Source organism: Hyposmocoma kahamanoa, unplaced genomic scaffold (genome assembly GCF_003589595.1).
Source record: "Hyposmocoma kahamanoa isolate Upper Pololo Valley unplaced genomic scaffold, ASM358959v1 100021, whole genome shotgun sequence".
NCBI classification, from domain to species: domain Eukaryota; kingdom Metazoa; phylum Arthropoda; class Insecta; order Lepidoptera; family Cosmopterigidae; genus Hyposmocoma; species Hyposmocoma kahamanoa.
The window spans coordinates 14664482-14683548 of record NW_020653200.1 but is presented as its reverse complement, the minus strand read 5'-3'; the positions used below and the strand labels follow the sequence as shown (position 1 = coordinate 14683548).

General features: G+C 36.5%; 2 protein-coding genes across 2 annotated transcripts; one reads left to right on the top strand and one right to left on the bottom strand.

The window, feature by feature from the left end:
• Positions 1-214: 214 nt before the first annotated feature.
• Positions 215-12663, bottom strand: LOC113225504. The gene is made up of 5 exons (XM_026457854.1): positions 12629-12663; positions 8671-8923; positions 7802-7942; positions 4252-4383; positions 215-2087 (listed from the first exon to the last, which is right to left on the bottom strand). Exons 2-5 carry the CDS (start codon positions 8920-8922, stop codon positions 2001-2003), a joined length of 612 nt encoding a protein of 203 aa, XP_026313639.1. The 5' UTR covers position 8923; positions 12629-12663; the 3' UTR covers positions 215-2000.
• A 2213-nt stretch (positions 12664-14876) lies between these two features.
• On the top strand, positions 14877-15971 carry LOC113228294 (cytochrome b-c1 complex subunit Rieske, mitochondrial-like). The gene has a single exon (XM_026461561.1). The coding sequence runs from the start codon at positions 15012-15014 to the stop codon at positions 15849-15851; it is 840 nt and encodes a 279-aa protein (XP_026317346.1). The 5' UTR covers positions 14877-15011; the 3' UTR covers positions 15852-15971.
• The last annotated feature ends 3096 nt before the right edge of the window (positions 15972-19067 follow it).

Sequence of the window (19067 nt, the reverse complement as noted above, 5' to 3'; positions counted from 1 at the left end):
GATAATCGGAACTTACCCTAACGATGCATAGTTGAAATATGATTAAACAATTTAAGGGTCGTATTCTAGAACTCTACTCAATACTCAAGTCAGGACTTGAGTATTGCAGTGAGCACTGAAAATCGTACTCAAGTCCTTGCCATTAGGGTCGTATTTCCAGTGCTGGAAATCATACTCAAGTCAGCTCAAATCCTAACTTGAGCATTGAGTAGCGTTCTGGAATACGACCGTAAATATACTAAAACTGAGTTATGGTTTTTTATGATGTCTCAAAAAAATATTACGTCACTTAGCCGCGTTTTACTTAGCGGACAGCAGAAATATAATCCCAGTATTTTTTATGCAAATGAAAGTGCGCATTTGACCTCCATCTCACCTGATGGAAAGTGACGATGGAGCACGCACACCTAAATAATGCATATTCACTCTCGCCTTGAAAAGGTTCAAGTTCCCTGCAGGCAAGGAATTCCACTCTATAGCCGTTCGCCATAAAAATGTAGCAATGTAATGCTTCGTGTGAATTTTTCGGATATCCACAACATAGGGGTGGAACCCAAGCCCAGGTCTAGTCCACCGATGATGGAAAGGGGAAGGAGGAATTAAATCGTGTAATTCCATCGCACACTCTCCGTGATATATCCTGTAAAATACCGATAAGCTGGCAAGTGCCTATAAGCCTCTCGACACGCTTGTCAATTGAAACCTATATGCTAAATCTATGATTGAATCCAAGTGGCCAGTTGATATGTAGCAGAGTCATCGGAAAGGTGGCAGCAGTACTCCATACACGACCGCACATGTGCTAGATACAGTTGAAGCAACTGTGTGTAACGGTGTAAAGTAACTCCTCACTCTGGAAAGGACGCCAAGCTTCCTTGCTGCATTTTTTGGCCATGGATTGTACGACAGGTCCATTCCAAGTAGCTGGAGACAGTCGGCTATAGATATGGATATATCACGAAAAGTCGAAGTCCTCAAAAGGACTCCGTTTTGTGGAGAATAGACACGCCTGTGTTTTCGTAGCGTTAAATTTAACAAAGATTGGCATCGCCACGATCGGAGATTGCCTCGAGTGTGAAATCTAAACGGCTAACCATATGATCTCGACAAGACTGGATTTCCTCTCCACTGACCCTTGCATTGGTTATGTTAAGTGCCTCTCTACAACTGTGTTGTCATCAGCACACGCAAAGGTACCTGTATTGGTACGGTATTGTCATATCAATGATATGCAGCAGAAAGAGAGTTGCAGACAGTACGGAATCTTGAGGAACTCCGGACTGAGCAATCTATGTTCTAAGACCACTCGAATGGAACGTTCGCTCAAGAAATCGGAGATCACTGAGGAGGTCGTTGTCTTCAAGGTACGACAGAGAACGGTTGTTGAGTACACGTTCCATAGTCTTGCAGAGTATGAAAGTGAGTGGGATAGTTGACGGGGTCAGCTCTGCTTTAATTTTTTTGGCACAGGTTGCACGTTTGTAATCTTCCACGACCTGTGAACTATACCAGTCTCAAGTGAGAGGCGATACACGCAATAGGAGCAATGACGAGCGCAGCAAGGAGTATTAGGTTCGAAAACACATAAAAATAATGTTATAGAACCGTTACTTCCCCTTGGTTAGGTTAAAACTGCGACCATAAAGAAGCGCGAGTCTGCCACGGCAGTGCCCGCCGAAGCCCCAAATAAATATACTGAAGATTTATTAATTAGGCACATTGAAATTATGCCTTTTGTTGTTATACCTCTTGTTCATTATACATATATTCAATAAATGATAATATCCTTATAAATTATATCAAATATTGTTACACCAAGTGAAAATAGATTATTTTGTTGTTATATCTTTCATTACACACCCATTTATTAAATTTTAAATCCATTGTCCCCAGAGCTGAAGGACCTTAGGGTTACCCTCGTTACGCTACTGACTATAATGGTACGGTAGACTATACTAATACTTCTTTACGTTCACCTAAATACTCTCAGAAGGTGCACCTTAATTTAAACCTATGAGCTTTCCTCCTAAGTTATTTAACTTCTCCGTGGCTATCCGCGTTATCTTCTTAAAGATGGTACCGGGAACCTGAAAACATTTATCATTATCAACAACCCGTTACTCGTCTCACTGCTGAAAGGCTAGCACGATAGGACGCCACTTGTGCGATAGCGACATAAAACGCGAGATACTGCTATAGTCCCATCGATAATAGCAATATCACGCGCTACTATGTCCCTCTTGCGTAAGTCACGTCCTATTGTGCTAGCCCTATTGGACGCGACTCTCCTCCAAGGATACTTTTAAAAGGAGACTTCACGTGTTTTTCTAGGCTTATGAACATTCGAAATCAGGTTTTCCTTCACTGCTATAGTTTGTGCCAAATAGCATGGCAATAGCGATCATTCACCCGACTTTCATCCCAAACACAATTCGCAGCGACCAATCGCCGCTTCCCTACAAAACTGTCGCAATTTTGGCATCGTGTGATTTAACATAATAAAAGTCAATGATGTAACTTAAAAAATAAATGAAATTGAGGCATAGCACTCTATGAATTTGAATGTTGTACACACATTTTTATTTTTGTTATAAGATTTATTATATTTCTTATTATTGTAATGATATATGTGTTTATTAAAAATACATTTTATATTACGTTAGCATAATATACTACATTTAAATAAAACTGATATTTAAAATTCAGTTCATAGTAACTATAAATATAGTTTCTTTCAAACTGTCGACCTCTCAATCGAGAAGCAATCGTTCTTCACCAGCTGCCAAACACTTAACAACTTTTAATAAATAGTTAATAGTCTGTTTTCTTGGTTCTACAAGTTTTAGTACAATACTAGAAGTACAAGGCTAGAAGTTCCTCAAAATACCATCATTCTATGATTATTTCAAAATCAAATAAGAAAGTTAGATGCCACGTACGTTTTACTGACACGACAAAAGCACGCTACTTTCTTACTGAATTTATTTAAGTATACTGTTAGGTCAATGAGTATACATTTCTATTTTGAAATTGACCTAAGTACACTGTTGGAAAACCTTTTTGTTGACACACCTATGTAGGTTGTCTGTGATTGTTTTGATTTCATTTAAGTTTTTGTGTTCTTTGTCAAAACGACTTACAGAACATTAGAGGATAGAAAAATATAGTCAAAGTAGAGAACAAATGTATTGATTTCCACGTCACAACAACTCGTGTTATTTATATTTATTGATTCGATTTTGTGGGAAAAAAAGACTCCTGTCTATACAAACACAAGAAAATTATTACTTAAAATACTCAGATTTTCGTCAAGGTGAACTTCTAAAAGACTAAAATACCTTAACCTTTTTATTTAAAAAAAAAATTATCTTTACGTTATTGTTAAGGTACGATAGACTGCTATTATGAAAATACCTTACAACTTGTGTTGGTAATTGTACTTAAGCCATAGAGGTTGAGAAATTACTTGACCCTGCTAATGGCGGTTTTGAAGGATGGCGAATGATGAGTCAATACAGTGACAAAATGACTGACAACTGACTTTCGTGGTTCTTGTACGGAAGTGACACGCATACTACAACTTCCTTTATTCTTTCCATTCACTAGACTACAACTTCCAATTAAAATAAAATAGCATTGGTATTGGTATAGCTGTGGATTAGCTCACAGCATCAACTGACATTAAATTTGACACTTGTGTGTGATGCTGTAAATTATTTCATACAATTAATATGCGATACTATAGTTACAGTGTCTCATGTTGCTGACACAGGTGTCACGTTGTGAATACCGTAGAGGTGCTTTTTAGGTGTCTATATCAAAAAGTTATTACGTTCATATCAGATTTCCGAGAGAAATGCACTGTAGTTAAAATGTTATCAATGACCAGAAAGAATGGACTAATTACACCTATTATAGCTTCCTTTTTTTCGAAAACGGAATACACACAAAATAGGTATGAAGTAGAGTATTAAAAAGTATTAGTCTACCTGCTGCGTTCCACGAGATTTACTGATAAATTTTAATCTTTGTAAAATACGATTAAAGGTAATACTTGAAATAGGAAACTCACTAAAGGAAACTTTTGCTTTTTCAAATTTAACTTAATTTCATAAACTTTAATGGCCATTTCCTAAGCGTTAACTTTTTCGCTTAGCGACTGTATCGGTTTCAACGAATGTTATTTCATTGTGATTGTTGCTATTATAATGAGTAAATTTATTTTTATGAGGGACCAGAGTAATGACTTACCTCGAGGACCGAGTTGACTAGGTTGGAGACACCAGAAGCGCCGCCGACGATGGCACGGCCAGCTGCATAAAATTTATCACCCGTGTTGCCGTATTTGTCTTCCTCTCGTATCGTGTCTACGATTGGTTTCGGCTGAAAATATCAAATCATCAAAATGGCCACAACAATTTTTATGTTAGCAGCGAATAAATAGATTGCATCATAAAAAAATGACATAGTCTCTTATCTGTGCCGTATGTGTCTGGGTTCGAGTGCAACATTTATGCTCGCGCACCGTTCATTCGTGCTCATACGAAGAATCAGATATGTATATACCTAATGTGCTCAAATTCGTATTATTCGTATTCGATATGTTCAAAGGTCTGGGGACCTTAGGGTCTGGTTTTCCTTGTTAAGAGATTGCAACAGGTACCTATTCAAAAAATACAGTTGACTATAAATATACCCAGATATTATAGAAAACATATTATATATCTATGTTGCCTACATAATTTGTTAAGCGAGTATCATCATATAAGCATCAGTATCAGACTGATATAAAATTCGATGCACCTCCAGCATTAATTAACAGTTGGTCTGTCTATATATTCATACCTATAGACATATATTTAAATTGCAATTATTTTTTCCTCTGCATGCAATCTCGATTGTACGCGCATTACAAGGCCTTCAAGTACCTATTTAAATTCAGCGCTGTTAATTTCAAGCAGAAATACATCTTGCCCAACCTAAACCGTATTGGTGGCCAGAGTGGTGGGTTAGGTTAGGTTAGCCTAAACATTTTCTCCTTTGAGGACGTAGATGGTATATTTTATGTTGATTATTTTAAGTTGATAAATGATCTGATGATCTTAAAATAAAAATAATACGACCTACAACTTTGATTCATAATATAAAATTTATATTGACTAGTTGTTTTCTTATCGTGTAAACAGTTGAAGATTGGTAGAAACTTTTTGTTACAATACTGTAAACAGGTGTTTTAGTAGGTACGTTGTTCATTTTGCTGACTGGTACCCTGATTCTGTAAAATTCTTTTCATGAACCGACTTCAAAAAAGGAGGAAGTTATACGTTCGGTTGTATGTACAGATACAGGGTCCGTCCCAAAAGTATCGAACATTTTTTTTGGGAGTTTTGCCGAACGGCGGGAAGCGCTCCGCTTGGCAACAGAAAGTGGTGGGGGGATCTAGCCGATACAGCGCGACCGGTCCCAGTTGGCTCCGAGCACCTGGAGCGGCAGGACGTGCGTTCGCGTAGAGCTCTAAACGACACCTCGTCGAAGTTTTTAAAAGTAGCGCGATGACGGATCCGTTAGAACAGAGGTACGCAGTGAAATTTTGTGTTCTACTCGGCAAAAATACTGTGGAAACCAACGAGATGATTAAACAGGCCTTCAAGGACAAAGCTTTGTCCGAATCCTCGGTCAGGAAGTGGCACAAGATGTTCCGTGACGGAAGGGAAGAGGTGACCGACGAAGCCCGCTGGTCCCGCAGCCTCCCTACAGTCCTGACGTCGCCCCGGCAGACTTCTTCTTGTTTCCCAGCATCAAGTCGAAGCTCAAAGGCAAGCATTGGGGCACAATTAAGGACATCCAAGAAGCTACGACGAGGGCGCTGAAGGACCTACCCGTTGACGTCTTCCAGGGGGCCTTCCGGGCATGGAAAACTCGCCTACAAAAGTGCATCGATGCTGAAGGGTGTTATTTTGAAGAGTACTAATGTATGGTACCGATAAGTTCAATAAAAGTATTTTTCCTGAAAAATGTTCGATACTTTTGGGACGGACCAGATATGTTGTCCGATTTCTCCATCAATTGCGGTCCGATTTTGAAAATTCTTTTTGTTTGAAAAGTGCACTCTCAATTTACTCTCCCATTGTCACCAATCTGATGAGGAGATCCCACAGAAATCGAGGGAAATCCTCAAATTTTATAGACATGTACAGTGTGTTTGTTGAACTGTTACAAATCAAAAGTTCTGGGATAGGCGTGGACGTCTTCATCTTTCCATTTATCGTAACGATATAACGAGTAGACCCCACACTTGTCAAAGTCAAAGAATCTTTACTTCATAGGTAAGCAAATTGCACTTGTAATCGTCATTCTGATTAAACTCTCATTCGTAAGGCAGATTTCCCTGAGAAGAATGGCAAGAAACTCTAGGGGTTGCTCTTTTTTAAATATACATTTGAATACATTTATCATTACAATATTTAATTTACACATCTTAGATCGAGAATACCTGAAAGAGCTAAACGGGTCACTGTCACGGATTTTTGTCATCCAAGTACGCAGAAGTTGTACGCAGAACCTATAGTATAAAGTTTTTGTTTCACAATAGTATTGAACCTCGTAAATGGCAAATTTGAATATCATTTTGATGATGGTAAGTGCTTGTAATTGTTGAAAAAACTAGTATTGGGCCTATTTGAATAAAAATATTTGACTTTGCCTTATCGTCAGTTCAGCAGCATGCAGTGATTACTCTCAGACTCATACACCCGAATAGAAAAATTTTGACAATTCTCGTAATGCCTTTTCGTCATATGATCGGCGATTAAGACGATCGTCTTAATCTTTCTATTTCTCGTAACGCCTTTTCATCTTGTGGTCGGATAATTAATTTATTTGGTTCTAAATCACAAAGTGCATTAGTCTAATATTTAGTATGGACTTAACTAACAGTACACCACTTACCTGCCTATATTTACTAAAAATGGTTAAAATAAATAATGTTAAAAAATCTACCAACTTCGAAAATCACAAATACACAAAGCACACAATATTATACTAAAAAGCGAAAAATAACAAAATAGATATTAAATCCAAATGACAACAATGAATGTAATTCTTTTTGTTTATTTTTGTCTCATTTCGTTTTGTACACAGTATTATAGCAATTTATTAATCAATCTATCCACATTTATGGTTTTTTATACAATTACAACGTGACAATTCTTGTCCAAACCTATTATCGATAAGTTTAATAAAATATGATTATTGGGATGTGCTCCCTACTGATCGGTTTGAAATTTAACTTTACCATTAAAAAAATATTGATACTTAAATATTTACAATATCTAATTCCTTATTTTTGGACTCTGTGCTTTTTAGTGTGATGACTTTTGTGGTTTTTGAAGTTGGTTGAATTTTTTTCAAATGTTTGTTTTGAAACCCATATTCAATTTCCAATTTATTCTCTTCAGAGGTATTTATGTTCAAACAGAGCGATCCTTATTTATAAGAAATATGCAAAATGTGGATATGAGTTTCATTTCAATAATCCTTCAATACCGCGTTAAACATAAGTATTTTCCTTTCCATATCTTAAACTATGAAACCTTGTTATCGGTTTTTTGTCTTCACTTAGATCACACGCTTTAATTTTGTTACTTTTCGGAAGTCCATGTTAATGAAAGGGTTCGCAGTATAGCAAATTAGTTTACTTCTGTTGTTGTTGGGTTCGCGGTGTAGCGAAATTGATTTACTTTCATTTTTAGGAACATTTTATGTATTTCATTCAGGTTAAGCTTATCATTTATAAGTATACCTGAAAAATACCAGCAACAATACTGTGCAAGTTTTCTTTAGCGGAGAGTGTCTTACTGCCCCATCCTTCTGTTTCGAGTAGTGCTCCTTCTCTTGTTGTCACTGGCGCGGCGAAAATCCCACCCACAATTTCATCGTGCCCCTAAAATATTTAGTTAAATAATAAATATAGTAGAACGTGAAACATTTTTACGTTATATAATACCTGTCGTAAGGTACGGTCCAAATTATGGTATCCGTATGTTTATGATATGTATTCATTGTAATGTTCTTCACTAGACCAATGAATACTCCTTAAATGTGTTTGATATAAATACATTTAGTTATGTTAATAACACTTATAATAAATGTACATTTTACTTAATTTCTATATTATATTATAGGACAAATTAGCCTCGACTTTTGCCTCCGTTCTGGCCACCCAAAAACAATATATTTTAGTACTTTATTGGCTCCGATTCCTAGACTATAACTAATATTGTAACATTCATAATAGAAACACCAACAGCATGTGTGGCATGTGTATTAAATCTGTATGTATAAACCTTAGAGGATGGATTATAGTCTAAGGTATAAACTTAATTAATCATGAACACAATTCTGACACACAAACCAATATTACAGGTGTACATCACATTTAATGACTATAAGGTATGTTGACTGATTTTATACACTTTTCACGATAAACAGATGCAGACTTTGAATTTAATTATTTCCAACTTACTATCATTACAGGTTTTACCTAATGCGATAGTTTGTGCAACAAGTGTTTTATAATGACCTTTAAATTGAATAATAGCAAGCTTAATAAATAACTACTTCATTATTATTATTATGGTAACACAGAACCCACAAGAATAGAATACATACCAGTTGTCCAGCGTTGAACTTGCTACCTAGAGCACCGGAGACGGCATGGAGTTTTTGAGAAATGAAGTGTCCGGTTAATGGTCCGTTACTTTTTTCACCACCTCGGTTTTCTGGGTGCAAAGGTTCGGCTAACTTCACGCCCGAAGCCGCTTGTGGTGAGTCGTAGACTGGCAGATCCACCCTTACTGGCTCATCCACGGGCGCTGCCATGCAGGCGGCCGCCATTGCGAAAATAAGCCTTTTGTAAAACATTCTGCAACAAAATCGAACGAACTACGTATCGTCATCAATCTATTCATACATCGCGTGTCTCCTCTAAGGTGAGTGTTTAGGCCACAGTCGCTAGTCATGCGAGTTGGGGACTTAACACATTTACTGAGGGTTGTGAACCTGCTTCGACGTGCAGGTTTCATCACGAAGTTTTCCTTCACCGAAAAGCTCATGGTAAATTTCAAAATCATATTTTAAATTCTCAATGAATCACCATAGACCATTCATTCGACCACTGGTAAGCCTGTAATGTCGAACTATAAATACCTAGACATTAGTATAGTACTCCTTTTAAAATAAAATACTTACTCTGCGAAATACACATCACGGTTCTTCTAGACAAATAGAACATTTGTGTTTCTTTTATTCACCCCATCCAAAGACTAGGTATATACAATCAACAGCTATTTACACTTTTCATATATTGCCTCCAGAGCAACGGTATACGATTCGTCAATGTTTAGCTTGTTATGCTACTGCCCGTACTCACAAGTTTATTGCTTGTTCTTGGTTTTTCGTGGTTATCGTATATAACTTACTTAGGGTCGTATTCCAGAACTCTACTCAATGCTCAAGTCAGGATTTGAGCAGACTTTGATTTCAAGCACTGGAAATACGACCCTAATGGCAAGGACTTGAGTATGATTTTCAGTGCTCACTGCAATACTCAAGTCCTGACTTGAGTATTGAGTAGAGTTCTGGAATACGTCCCTAAATCGTCGAATCAAGAAAGAAAAGATTGCCAACCACCTTAAGTAACAGTGATTTACAGTGAGCATAAATAACAAGTATAATATCATTGGTGATTTATATATGAAGTATATTTGGCATGACAGTATAATTTATGTTGTGAATTCCTCTATTTTGTACCCAAATATATTAATTATTAATTTATTTCTATAATTTATTATAAATTAATTTATTTGGGTAGGCAAGGGTTTGACACCAGGTCTTATTTTGTTTTTTATTTACGAACAAGCGACAAGCGCCTTTTCATAAATAGTTCATTTCTTGCCATGAAGGGTTGATGATCTTAGAAATTGTATAGGACTGGAAAGTATAAAGTTTGCTATGTCTCATATGACAGGTAGATAAATATAAAGAGGTAAAATCACTGCAAAAAGTTTTTACCATAGTATTTCTTATCATGACTAAACCTCTCATTATTGTTTAAGTTTATCTATGGTTCAACCAGAGATGCAGTAACCCACAGTTACTTCATTTTTTTCCATCCTCTAAGATCTCCACATAATCAATGTTGATCTACATACCAAATTTTAACAAGTACAAATAAAAAGGATAAAAAGTCTTTAAGCAAATAAATAGAAAACTTACGGTAATCAAAAATTCTAAGTAAATAAATTAACGAAAAAGTTATAAACATTGCTATTTCCGTGAAATTTATTAATTTAATTCCTATGCCTACAAAATGGATCCCCCGAGAGTGAAAAACGTGATGCTTGTATTAGAACTAAAGCAAGGCTGTTTTATAATAGCTTTCATCGGGTTGGCAATTGCAGTCATGACGATTATATCGGTTATATTGTATTATGCGATTGAAGCAATACTAATTCATTTGCAGAATTATAAAGTTCACGGTAATGTAAAGGTAGCTATTACGGCGATATTATTGATAAATTCCATAATGCTTCTGGTTGCGAATGGATATCTCTTAATAGCCATGTTTACAAATAAATCGAGTGCTCTTGAGATGAGTGCATATTTATTATTGTCAATGGTAACAGTTGATATAATTACTGTTCTAATGGGGCCAATGACCTGCTTTTTCACGGAGTTTGCTTGCGATGTGATTAAACAGTCCTCCCACATTGTCCAAGCAGTAATTATAATTGGCTTGATGATTCACATGGACTTATGGGCATATTATATGGTGTGTGTTTATAGCGCTTCATATATAGATAGCAAAGAAAATTGAACCAGCAGGGAGTCGATATCTAGCCTCCTTCACCTACATAACTCTCGAAGAACCAGCAATGTGACAAAAGCACGATCGCATTTTTTATTTATATAGTGCAGAGGTAAGTCTATGAGTAAGCCGGTGCCCTCAGTTTGGGAAGCGCTGTGCTAATAGACAGGCTGGTTATTTTGCGCTATAAAATTTAATTATTAATATGCATAGCATCGTGATCACCACATAGTATAAATTGTAAGTTACCATGCGTATAAATAAATATTTCAGTGTACTACAGTTCGTTTAGTTTTATGTACTTTGGTTTATTTTTATTTACATGGTTGTTATACTTACAATTTAATGTGCAAAATATTTGTTAAGGAACAATTTAAGAGGTGATTGTTGTTTGTTTGTGTGAAATCCTACAGAACTTATTATGGATGAACTCTACAATTCGCGAAGAAAGACAGCAAAGCCTTGTCTAATATTTTGGTCGAGTAAAGTTACCTGTGAACATTTTGCATGGAATAGTCGATTTTTTATTTGTCCTGTCACTGAAAGACTCTGTATTTATTTCAACTTATAAATGACCTTTTCCTTAAAAGTAATATAAAGAGTTTAAGTAGAGCATATATGGAAGAGTATCCAATTGTAACTTTGAGATATTTTGCGTGAAGAATTTGATCGACCGTTATCGTACCTAGTTTTTCAATTTTCGTATTTTGCATGTTTAATTATATCTATTGGTGAGGTTTTAACAATATGTTGAGTTTACGTTTTGGATATCGTGTGGTTGCATTTCATAAGCTTTCAACTTCCTGATCCGCATTAAGCCTTTGGCTGATTAGTGTAACGTATGGGTATGTATGTGTTACATACATAGGTACCTACACATCTATAGTGTCTAGTTACTTTTGATGTGTATGTATCATGATCCCTAGGGATCAAGCATCTTTTTGCTAATTGGTGAAAATCGGGTTTCTTAACAATTTTTAACACTTGGTTAATTTCATAAATTAAAAATAAATAACTAAATAAGTAATTTAATTTTATACAGACACTTTTATTTCACTTTAATAGGGTAATCAAATATTTAAAAAACCTTTGATCCCTAGACACTTTTGATGTCTGTTCAATATATTAGTTTGCTGGATACACTAATAACATTTCATATACAGATTATGCGCAAATGAGTCAATTTTTTCGCATTACTGGCGAGGATCGGCTAGTTAGGTGGCTGTTTTCATTAGGTTAATTTAAATACTACCCAGAGGAGTTATACAGGTCTAGTTAGTTATTTTTTGTTGTTAATTAGTAAACGAGTTAAATGTACCTACCTAATACTAGGTAGGTACTGCCCAATCGATTATTTATTTAAGTACTCAACAGTATTTGGAATAAAGATGCATTGTATTTTTTATTAATAAAATTAATTCTTGCTGCAGGTGTCCTAATACAATAATAATATATTATTGTTACACTTAAATTAATATATTTTTTTCAGCGGTCCCGCAATGTATCTACATATAAATTGTTTTCTACAAATACCAAGAAGACATGTCAGCCTTATAAATTGCTATTCAAAATTAATTTTGAGGAAATAATGAAATTAATATAATATTTAAGTACTGTTACTAAAAGTTTATAATTAAATAATTGCATCTTTGCTTGTGTATACCTATATAAGTTCTTGCTTTATAATTGTAGTTGATGTAAACGAGCAAATTTCTTAAATTTAGCGGCTGTTTATATTAGAACAAAGTTTGAGGTACTCACTTGCAAGCAGGTTCGATCGGCAGCGATGCGCGTTTGGCACTTACTGCACCGTCTGCGTGAACGCACGGAGCGAGCTCACTTTCACGCGTTACGTCATAGGGCCTTGGCACTTGTACCAAATGTGACTAGATGCTGCTGTCGACCATCAACTATTCATGATTTTTGTCTTAATCTATACGAAATATTATAAATAATCAAAAATTTTAATATATTATTTCTGGTCTCTGATCCAACAGTATTATCTACAAATTACTTTAACTTGTCCATAGCATCAGTACCAATATGTTAAGAGTAAAGAAGACCTCAAACTTAACTAACAAACCCTCTAAGTAGATAAAAAACTGACTAAGTAGCCCTTTTGGGCAGGTCTCGGGTTCGATGTTTTATTGAAATAATCATGGCGTTTGGTGGCCTATAATAATTGGGTTTGCTGAATGCGGAAAGGGGGGTTGTCATTTATAGCATCAAGATGGTGGGGTAAAACATCAGTGTTAAGTTGCTCGTAGGGATCTGGGGGTCTACTACCATTCTCCGCCCGACATCCGTCAAATAAAAATTCAATTACGGTCATAATTTATACTCGACCAAATTAAAAGAGGCACGATGCGAATGAACGTTCATAATTGATTTGGTCGAGTATTATTTATTTGATAGCCGGTTTCGGTCTGTAGACACCTTTAGAACGAAGCGACATAGATACAATTTTTTCTTCCAAGATTAAGATGTTGATGACGCTGGGGGAAAGTGAAGGTTTCTTATGTGTACCGGGACAAAACTGATCCGGGACATATCCACTGGAGCAGAAATTCTAGCTATTTTGTTTAAAAATTATACCCACTCTCGAGAGAGAAATGATGGGTATTACTTGTTTTATTGTTTTGTCGTATTGATACCTACATAAGTAGGCACGTAAGTATTTTCTTATAGAAAAATGAATGGCTAAGTCGTCAATAACAAAAGTGAAAGAATTAGAGATCCACTTTCACTTGGAGAGTCAGAACACTCATGTAACAAATGGTTAATACCAAACTACCTACCCCTTGCTTATTTAGTATAGGTATACCAAGTACATCTATGTTATTTATAGTGTTTTTATTTGTAAGTCAATGGTGTTTAAACTATTTTTTGTTATTGCGACTGCAACTAACATTGCATGAAGGAAGTAAGAGAGACTAAGGCTCAACTCACACTGGCGCAGAGTCGAAACGTCGTGTCGCGTCCTGTTTTTCAACCATACCGCCTGGCGACCCGCGCGGACGCGCGACGACGCTCGCATTAGTGCGCCCGGATCACAATGTGGTCGGCGTCTGACGCCTCATTGCGCCCAAGTAACGTGCGGCGACGCGCGTAACTTGGGCCCCTGTCGAGCGGCGTCGACCCTCGATTCCATATTTGCATAACACAAATTTGTACCTTAATAATGGGAGAATAGAGATGAATATGCTATAGGCGAAAATCGTGACGCGTCGCGACCTTAGACTATGGAATCCTCTAAGGTCGCGACGCTTCGCCTCTGCGCCAGTGTGAGTTGAACCTAAGAACATTGGATGCAAACGTTTAACCAAGGAGAAGCATGTATTTGATTCATAGAAAATGAACATATTTAACTTTCGCTATCTTTTCATTGAATATTCTTGGTTGGTCAAGGCAATAAATATTAAAAGCGTTTGTTGTTCACAAAGTTAGGTACTACGTTATGTATGCATAATGTATGAGAGGTAAGAGATTACCTACTATGGGAGTAATCGTGACCTTATGACCATTAGTAGCCATTGTCTAATTTGACAAGTAGTAGGTACCTCACTCTCCATCTACCTTACATAATTACCAAGCTCTTTTGTTGTGACTTGGGTTCATATACCGAATACTATACAAATAATAGAAGGAAGAGGCCTTGTGCCAAGCTGCAGTGATGGATAATATAGAGTTCAAGTAAACTTAACGACACTAAAAAGAGGAAGGATGAAGTAAAATACCTGTTCTAATTTAAACTAATTTAACCAAAGCAGATGACGACCTTCGTGTTAACTTTCTAATTCCCTGGGATCCAGAAAGTGTAACTAAGTCCATCAAGTGCCAATCCCACGAAAGTAAAATGATCTGTGGCCAACCCCTTTTCTTCATTTTCCATTTATTCATTTAATACATTCTAGAACAGTGAGCATAAATGATTATAATATCAATGTTCTAGAATCAAAATCTTTGTTTTGTAAAAAGAAGACTTAAATTTCTTGACAAAACTGTCAATGCGAGGCGTGGTTTCAGCGTCAGAATTGTAATTTGTGAAATGTAATTTTGGAAGTACACACAATACATTTACAAACAGTTTAATGACCGTGTGAGTTAAAATTAAGTACAGTTTATCAAGTCCTGTACAGATATAATGAATATTTTAAGTAATAGTCGCCTGTATCCATTTTATAAAACATCTGTGTGGAATTCAAAATGTCATAGCAGAACCTCAAAATATTTGAAAATAGGTGATCCAGCAGAAAAGAGAACGGTGTCTAAAAATAATCTTAGTGTACATCTCTTCAACGTGTACTGCAATATGAAAGTTCCGTTTGTATTGGGGCCACAGTGGACTGTGTGGACTCAAGTGCGATTCTGTTGCAAACCCCCTCGGTTCCACCGCGACATGCATTTCCCGACTTTTGATAAATATCGGAAAGATCACCTAGTAGATGTCAGGAGGACAACGTGGGGAATGGCAGACTCAAAAACAGGAATGGTTTACTTTCTCGGATTTGTAGGTTGGATGGCAGGACTGTATACTCTCAAGTCTCATGGATCTCACTACATCATGGCCATGGCACCGGCTAAGGACGTGCTAGCTATGGCCATAGTGGAAGTGAAAATAGATCGTATTCTTGAGGGCACCACTGAAACTGTGAAATGGAGAGGGAAACCATTATTCATCAAGCACAGGACTAAAGCAGAAATTGAGAAAGAGCGAGCGACGCCGTTATCAGAGTTGAAAGACCCTCAAACCGAGGAGCAGCGTTGTGTGAATCCAGAATGGTTGATTTGTATGGCCGTATGTACCCATCTGGGGTGTGTGCCTACACCGAATGCCGGCGATTTTTTTGGAGGTTTCTACTGCGCGTGTCACGGTAGCCAATTCGACAGCTTGGGAAGAGCACGAAAGGGGCCTGCACCAACTAACTTAGAAGTTCCGTTCTATAAATTTGTGTCACCCACTGTTGTAAGTATAGGCAATTAAGGATGTTACACAATGTGATTGGAACTACTTGGTGTATTTATATGTGTTTGTACAATATGTAATTGGAATTTATCATTTTGTAACGAATTGTAATTGTTTTTATAGAATTAACTTTTTGCGATCAGCTAATAAAAAAATAATAATTAAAAAAAAAGTCAATAGGAGTTTTATCTTGTTTTCTTCTTCGTGTAGTGCTCCTTCAACTAGTGAAGGTTGGCTAGTAATTCTACGTACTATCCCCTGTCTCCCGCGAGGTATAATAAGTTGCCTGAGCTATCAACTCTACCTCCTGTCCATTCTTTAATGTTATATCAATCCACGCTTTCTTTCTGCGACCTACTTTCCTTCTTGCAGCAATCTTTGCATTAATTGCGAAAAGTAACTGCGACAAGCTGTAACTGTGATGTCTATGTAAATGGTATGACCTAAATAAACCGTTTAATGGTCTAACTGCGTTTGATGGGAACATGAGTTCTCTGTTTTAACCTATGCGTCACTGAATTTCCTCGCACTTGACCCTACAATACAACTGATCAACTTGCATCTATAAGCCCAATCTGACAGATAGATAAAACGTTTATTGATTTGCATCACACACACATAAATATAATACTGTCAATGGATAAAAGAGAAACAGAAAACAAAATTAAATGAAAACAACTAGCAAATGATAAAAAAACAAAAAAAAGCATAAAAACAATACTAACCTAATTGTCAACAGCTTGTGTGTGCTGCAACAAGCCAAATAGGTCACGTCTCAGTGCAAAATTTGCCCAAAAGCAAAGCACAACTGGAAAAACGATGCGTACGGAGTCTTTCGAGAAGTACGAAAATCTGTCCGAATAATTCAGGCTTCACATCCGTATAAGAGGTCATACGTGGCATCGGAGGAGAGGAGTACCTACGTGAAGATATTCTGAGATTGCGGTTACGTAGCACCTTCCGCATGGAATTAAAGTAGGTACATGCTATTTCAGTGCGGGTTTTTATTTCATTTTGATTGTCCCAGTCTTCAGTCAACCAAGTATCCAAATACTTGTGCTTACCTGCGTACTCTCTTTAGGTTCTACCACTCACTGTTATGATAACACCTGTGTTATTCCGATTGGACACCACCATTACTCTTGTTTTTAACGCAATCATCGTTAATCTGGTCCTGAGACTGCATTCGCATACTGCATCTCCATTAGTTTGCAATTCCAGTTCCGTTACAGAGCTGTGTCATCAGCGCATCTGATGTTATTGATGAGCTGCTTTTTTTATAGCACAGTCCAATTCAGATAACGTTTCCTCTATTAATGTAAGCAAAGTTAAATAAAGTTTGTGATGAATACATTCCCGCCTAACTCCCCACTTTATTTGAATGTCCTTGGTCTTCTGTCCATCGCCGAGACCAATATGCTTAAAATCGAGATTAGCCTATTCTACAGTTCTCATTTTTTCTTTTCAAAGTCGATGAAGCACAGAAATACATCCTGCATTTCCATGTATTTTGGCACTAAAATCTGTATACAAAACACAGAATCTCTAGTGCCCGTAGTAGGCCCGAAACCAAATTGAGTATCCCCAATTTGTTCATCACACTGAGAGATTTTTTGTGATAGATAATTTAAGCACTAGGCCCATTAAGCTGACTATCCGATAATCCTCACACTTCTTGGCGTTCTTTTTCGTGGGGTTGGGAACACAGGTGGATCTCAAACAATCATCGTGCAAATCACATTTTTTATATACCTACCACATTCAGGAAGGCATTTCTTCCTTTTCTTCCCTATTGCAGTTACAGAATTATGGGCTTAGTTAATGTCGGCTCCAGGGAGTATGTCACTATAGTTGTGATACTTTTCATAAGTCGACTATTGATCATGATGTAGTTATTTTTTGTTTTATTTATAAAAAATAAATAAAGATCCGTCACACCCCGGACATTCCATACAACGGTCGAAAGTTATTTACCTACTACTAGGGGAAAGGTGTACGAGATGATCCTTGGAGGTAAGATGATCCTTTTCAATTGTCGTGAAACTAGTAACGTCATCTAGATATTTTCTTTAGTAAAATGTGCCCTCTCATCAGTCAATTCGTACTATCGATGTGAGTGACGAGTTCATTTTTGTGGAAACGAACAAAAATTGTGTGAGTTTGATCTAAGGTAAAGTTGATTAAAAGGTTAGGCAACTTCCATTCTAAGCAATCAATTGCTAAGATTTTTATGTTGGTGGCTTTGTACAATGTTCTATTTACTTTTTTAATGGCGTGGTAACAGTATATAGACAGCATACCTACATGTTATTTTGCCGAACAAAAAATAAAAATAAGGAAATTGGGACCAGATGATTATGGTTTTGGTGTACGAGATGATCCGTGGATATCATCTTGTACTGTATATATTGTTAACGGACTATTTTTAATGTGTATGTTTTTCTGAGTACTGAAACCTCTTAATTAAATAGATTGCAATACGAATAAAATAGTAGAAGACTGGATTTCGTTTACATGGTCGATCTCGATTAATAACAAATATAAATGCTTTTTCTTGTTTTAGACCAGGCCGCGTAATTGTAAAAGAAAAACCATTCGTGGTGGGTGGTCGGAAGACTATGATCTAAACAACTAGAGGCGTAAAAAATAGGACGCCACATAGATCGGCAAGTAAATAGTTAGCAGTAGGTACGCGTCATATCATTAAAAAGACGGACTAAAGGTAAAAATAAAGGGTCTGTCAGTTCAATGAAATATTTAAGTGAAAAAAAAACTGTTTTCATCAGATGTGTTAAACAGGAAATCGAGCTCGTAAAAAGTACATCAAAGATGGATACGAGGGTGGCTAGCAATTTGCCATAAAAAACAATATCGCCCACTCTTAGATACCTGTAAGATATAAATTAATTAGGATTATTTGTTCTCGAACTTCCGTAACTGTTGTTTCATATACCTAGATTACATAAGTGAGGACTTTGTAAAGTCTAAAAAGTTGTTGTTTTCATATGTTTCTACCAAAACCTAGAAATTTTCCTAAATAGAGGCAAGGTTATTCCCTGGATCATCTTGCCCATACCCTTAGGATCATCTTGGACACCCCGGTGTCCAAGTCGATTCTTTAGTAGGATTTTAGAAATATTCAAATATAATAATGAAAGATCAAAAATACAACGTTTTTAGTAAGTATCACGTAAATAGATAAATTTTCTATCATTCAACGCTTTTACATCTGCT

Bases quoted from the DNA above. Each gene is read 5' to 3' on its own strand.
- LOC113228294 (XM_026461561.1), top strand. From the start codon at position 15,012: ATGAATATTTTAAGTAATAGTCGCCTGTATCCATTTTATAAAACATCT.
- LOC113225504 (XM_026457854.1), bottom strand. From the start codon at position 8,922: ATGTTTTACAAAAGGCTTATTTTCGCAATGGCGGCCGCCTGCATGGCA. The intron at 7,943-8,670 runs GTATGTATTCTA...TAAATATTTTAG, and splicing joins AGTTCAACGCTGGACAACTG to GGGCACGATGAAATTGTGGG. The intron at 4,384-7,801 runs GTATACTTATAA...TGATATTTTCAG, and splicing joins TTGTTGCTGGTATTTTTCAG to CCGAAACCAATCGTAGACAC.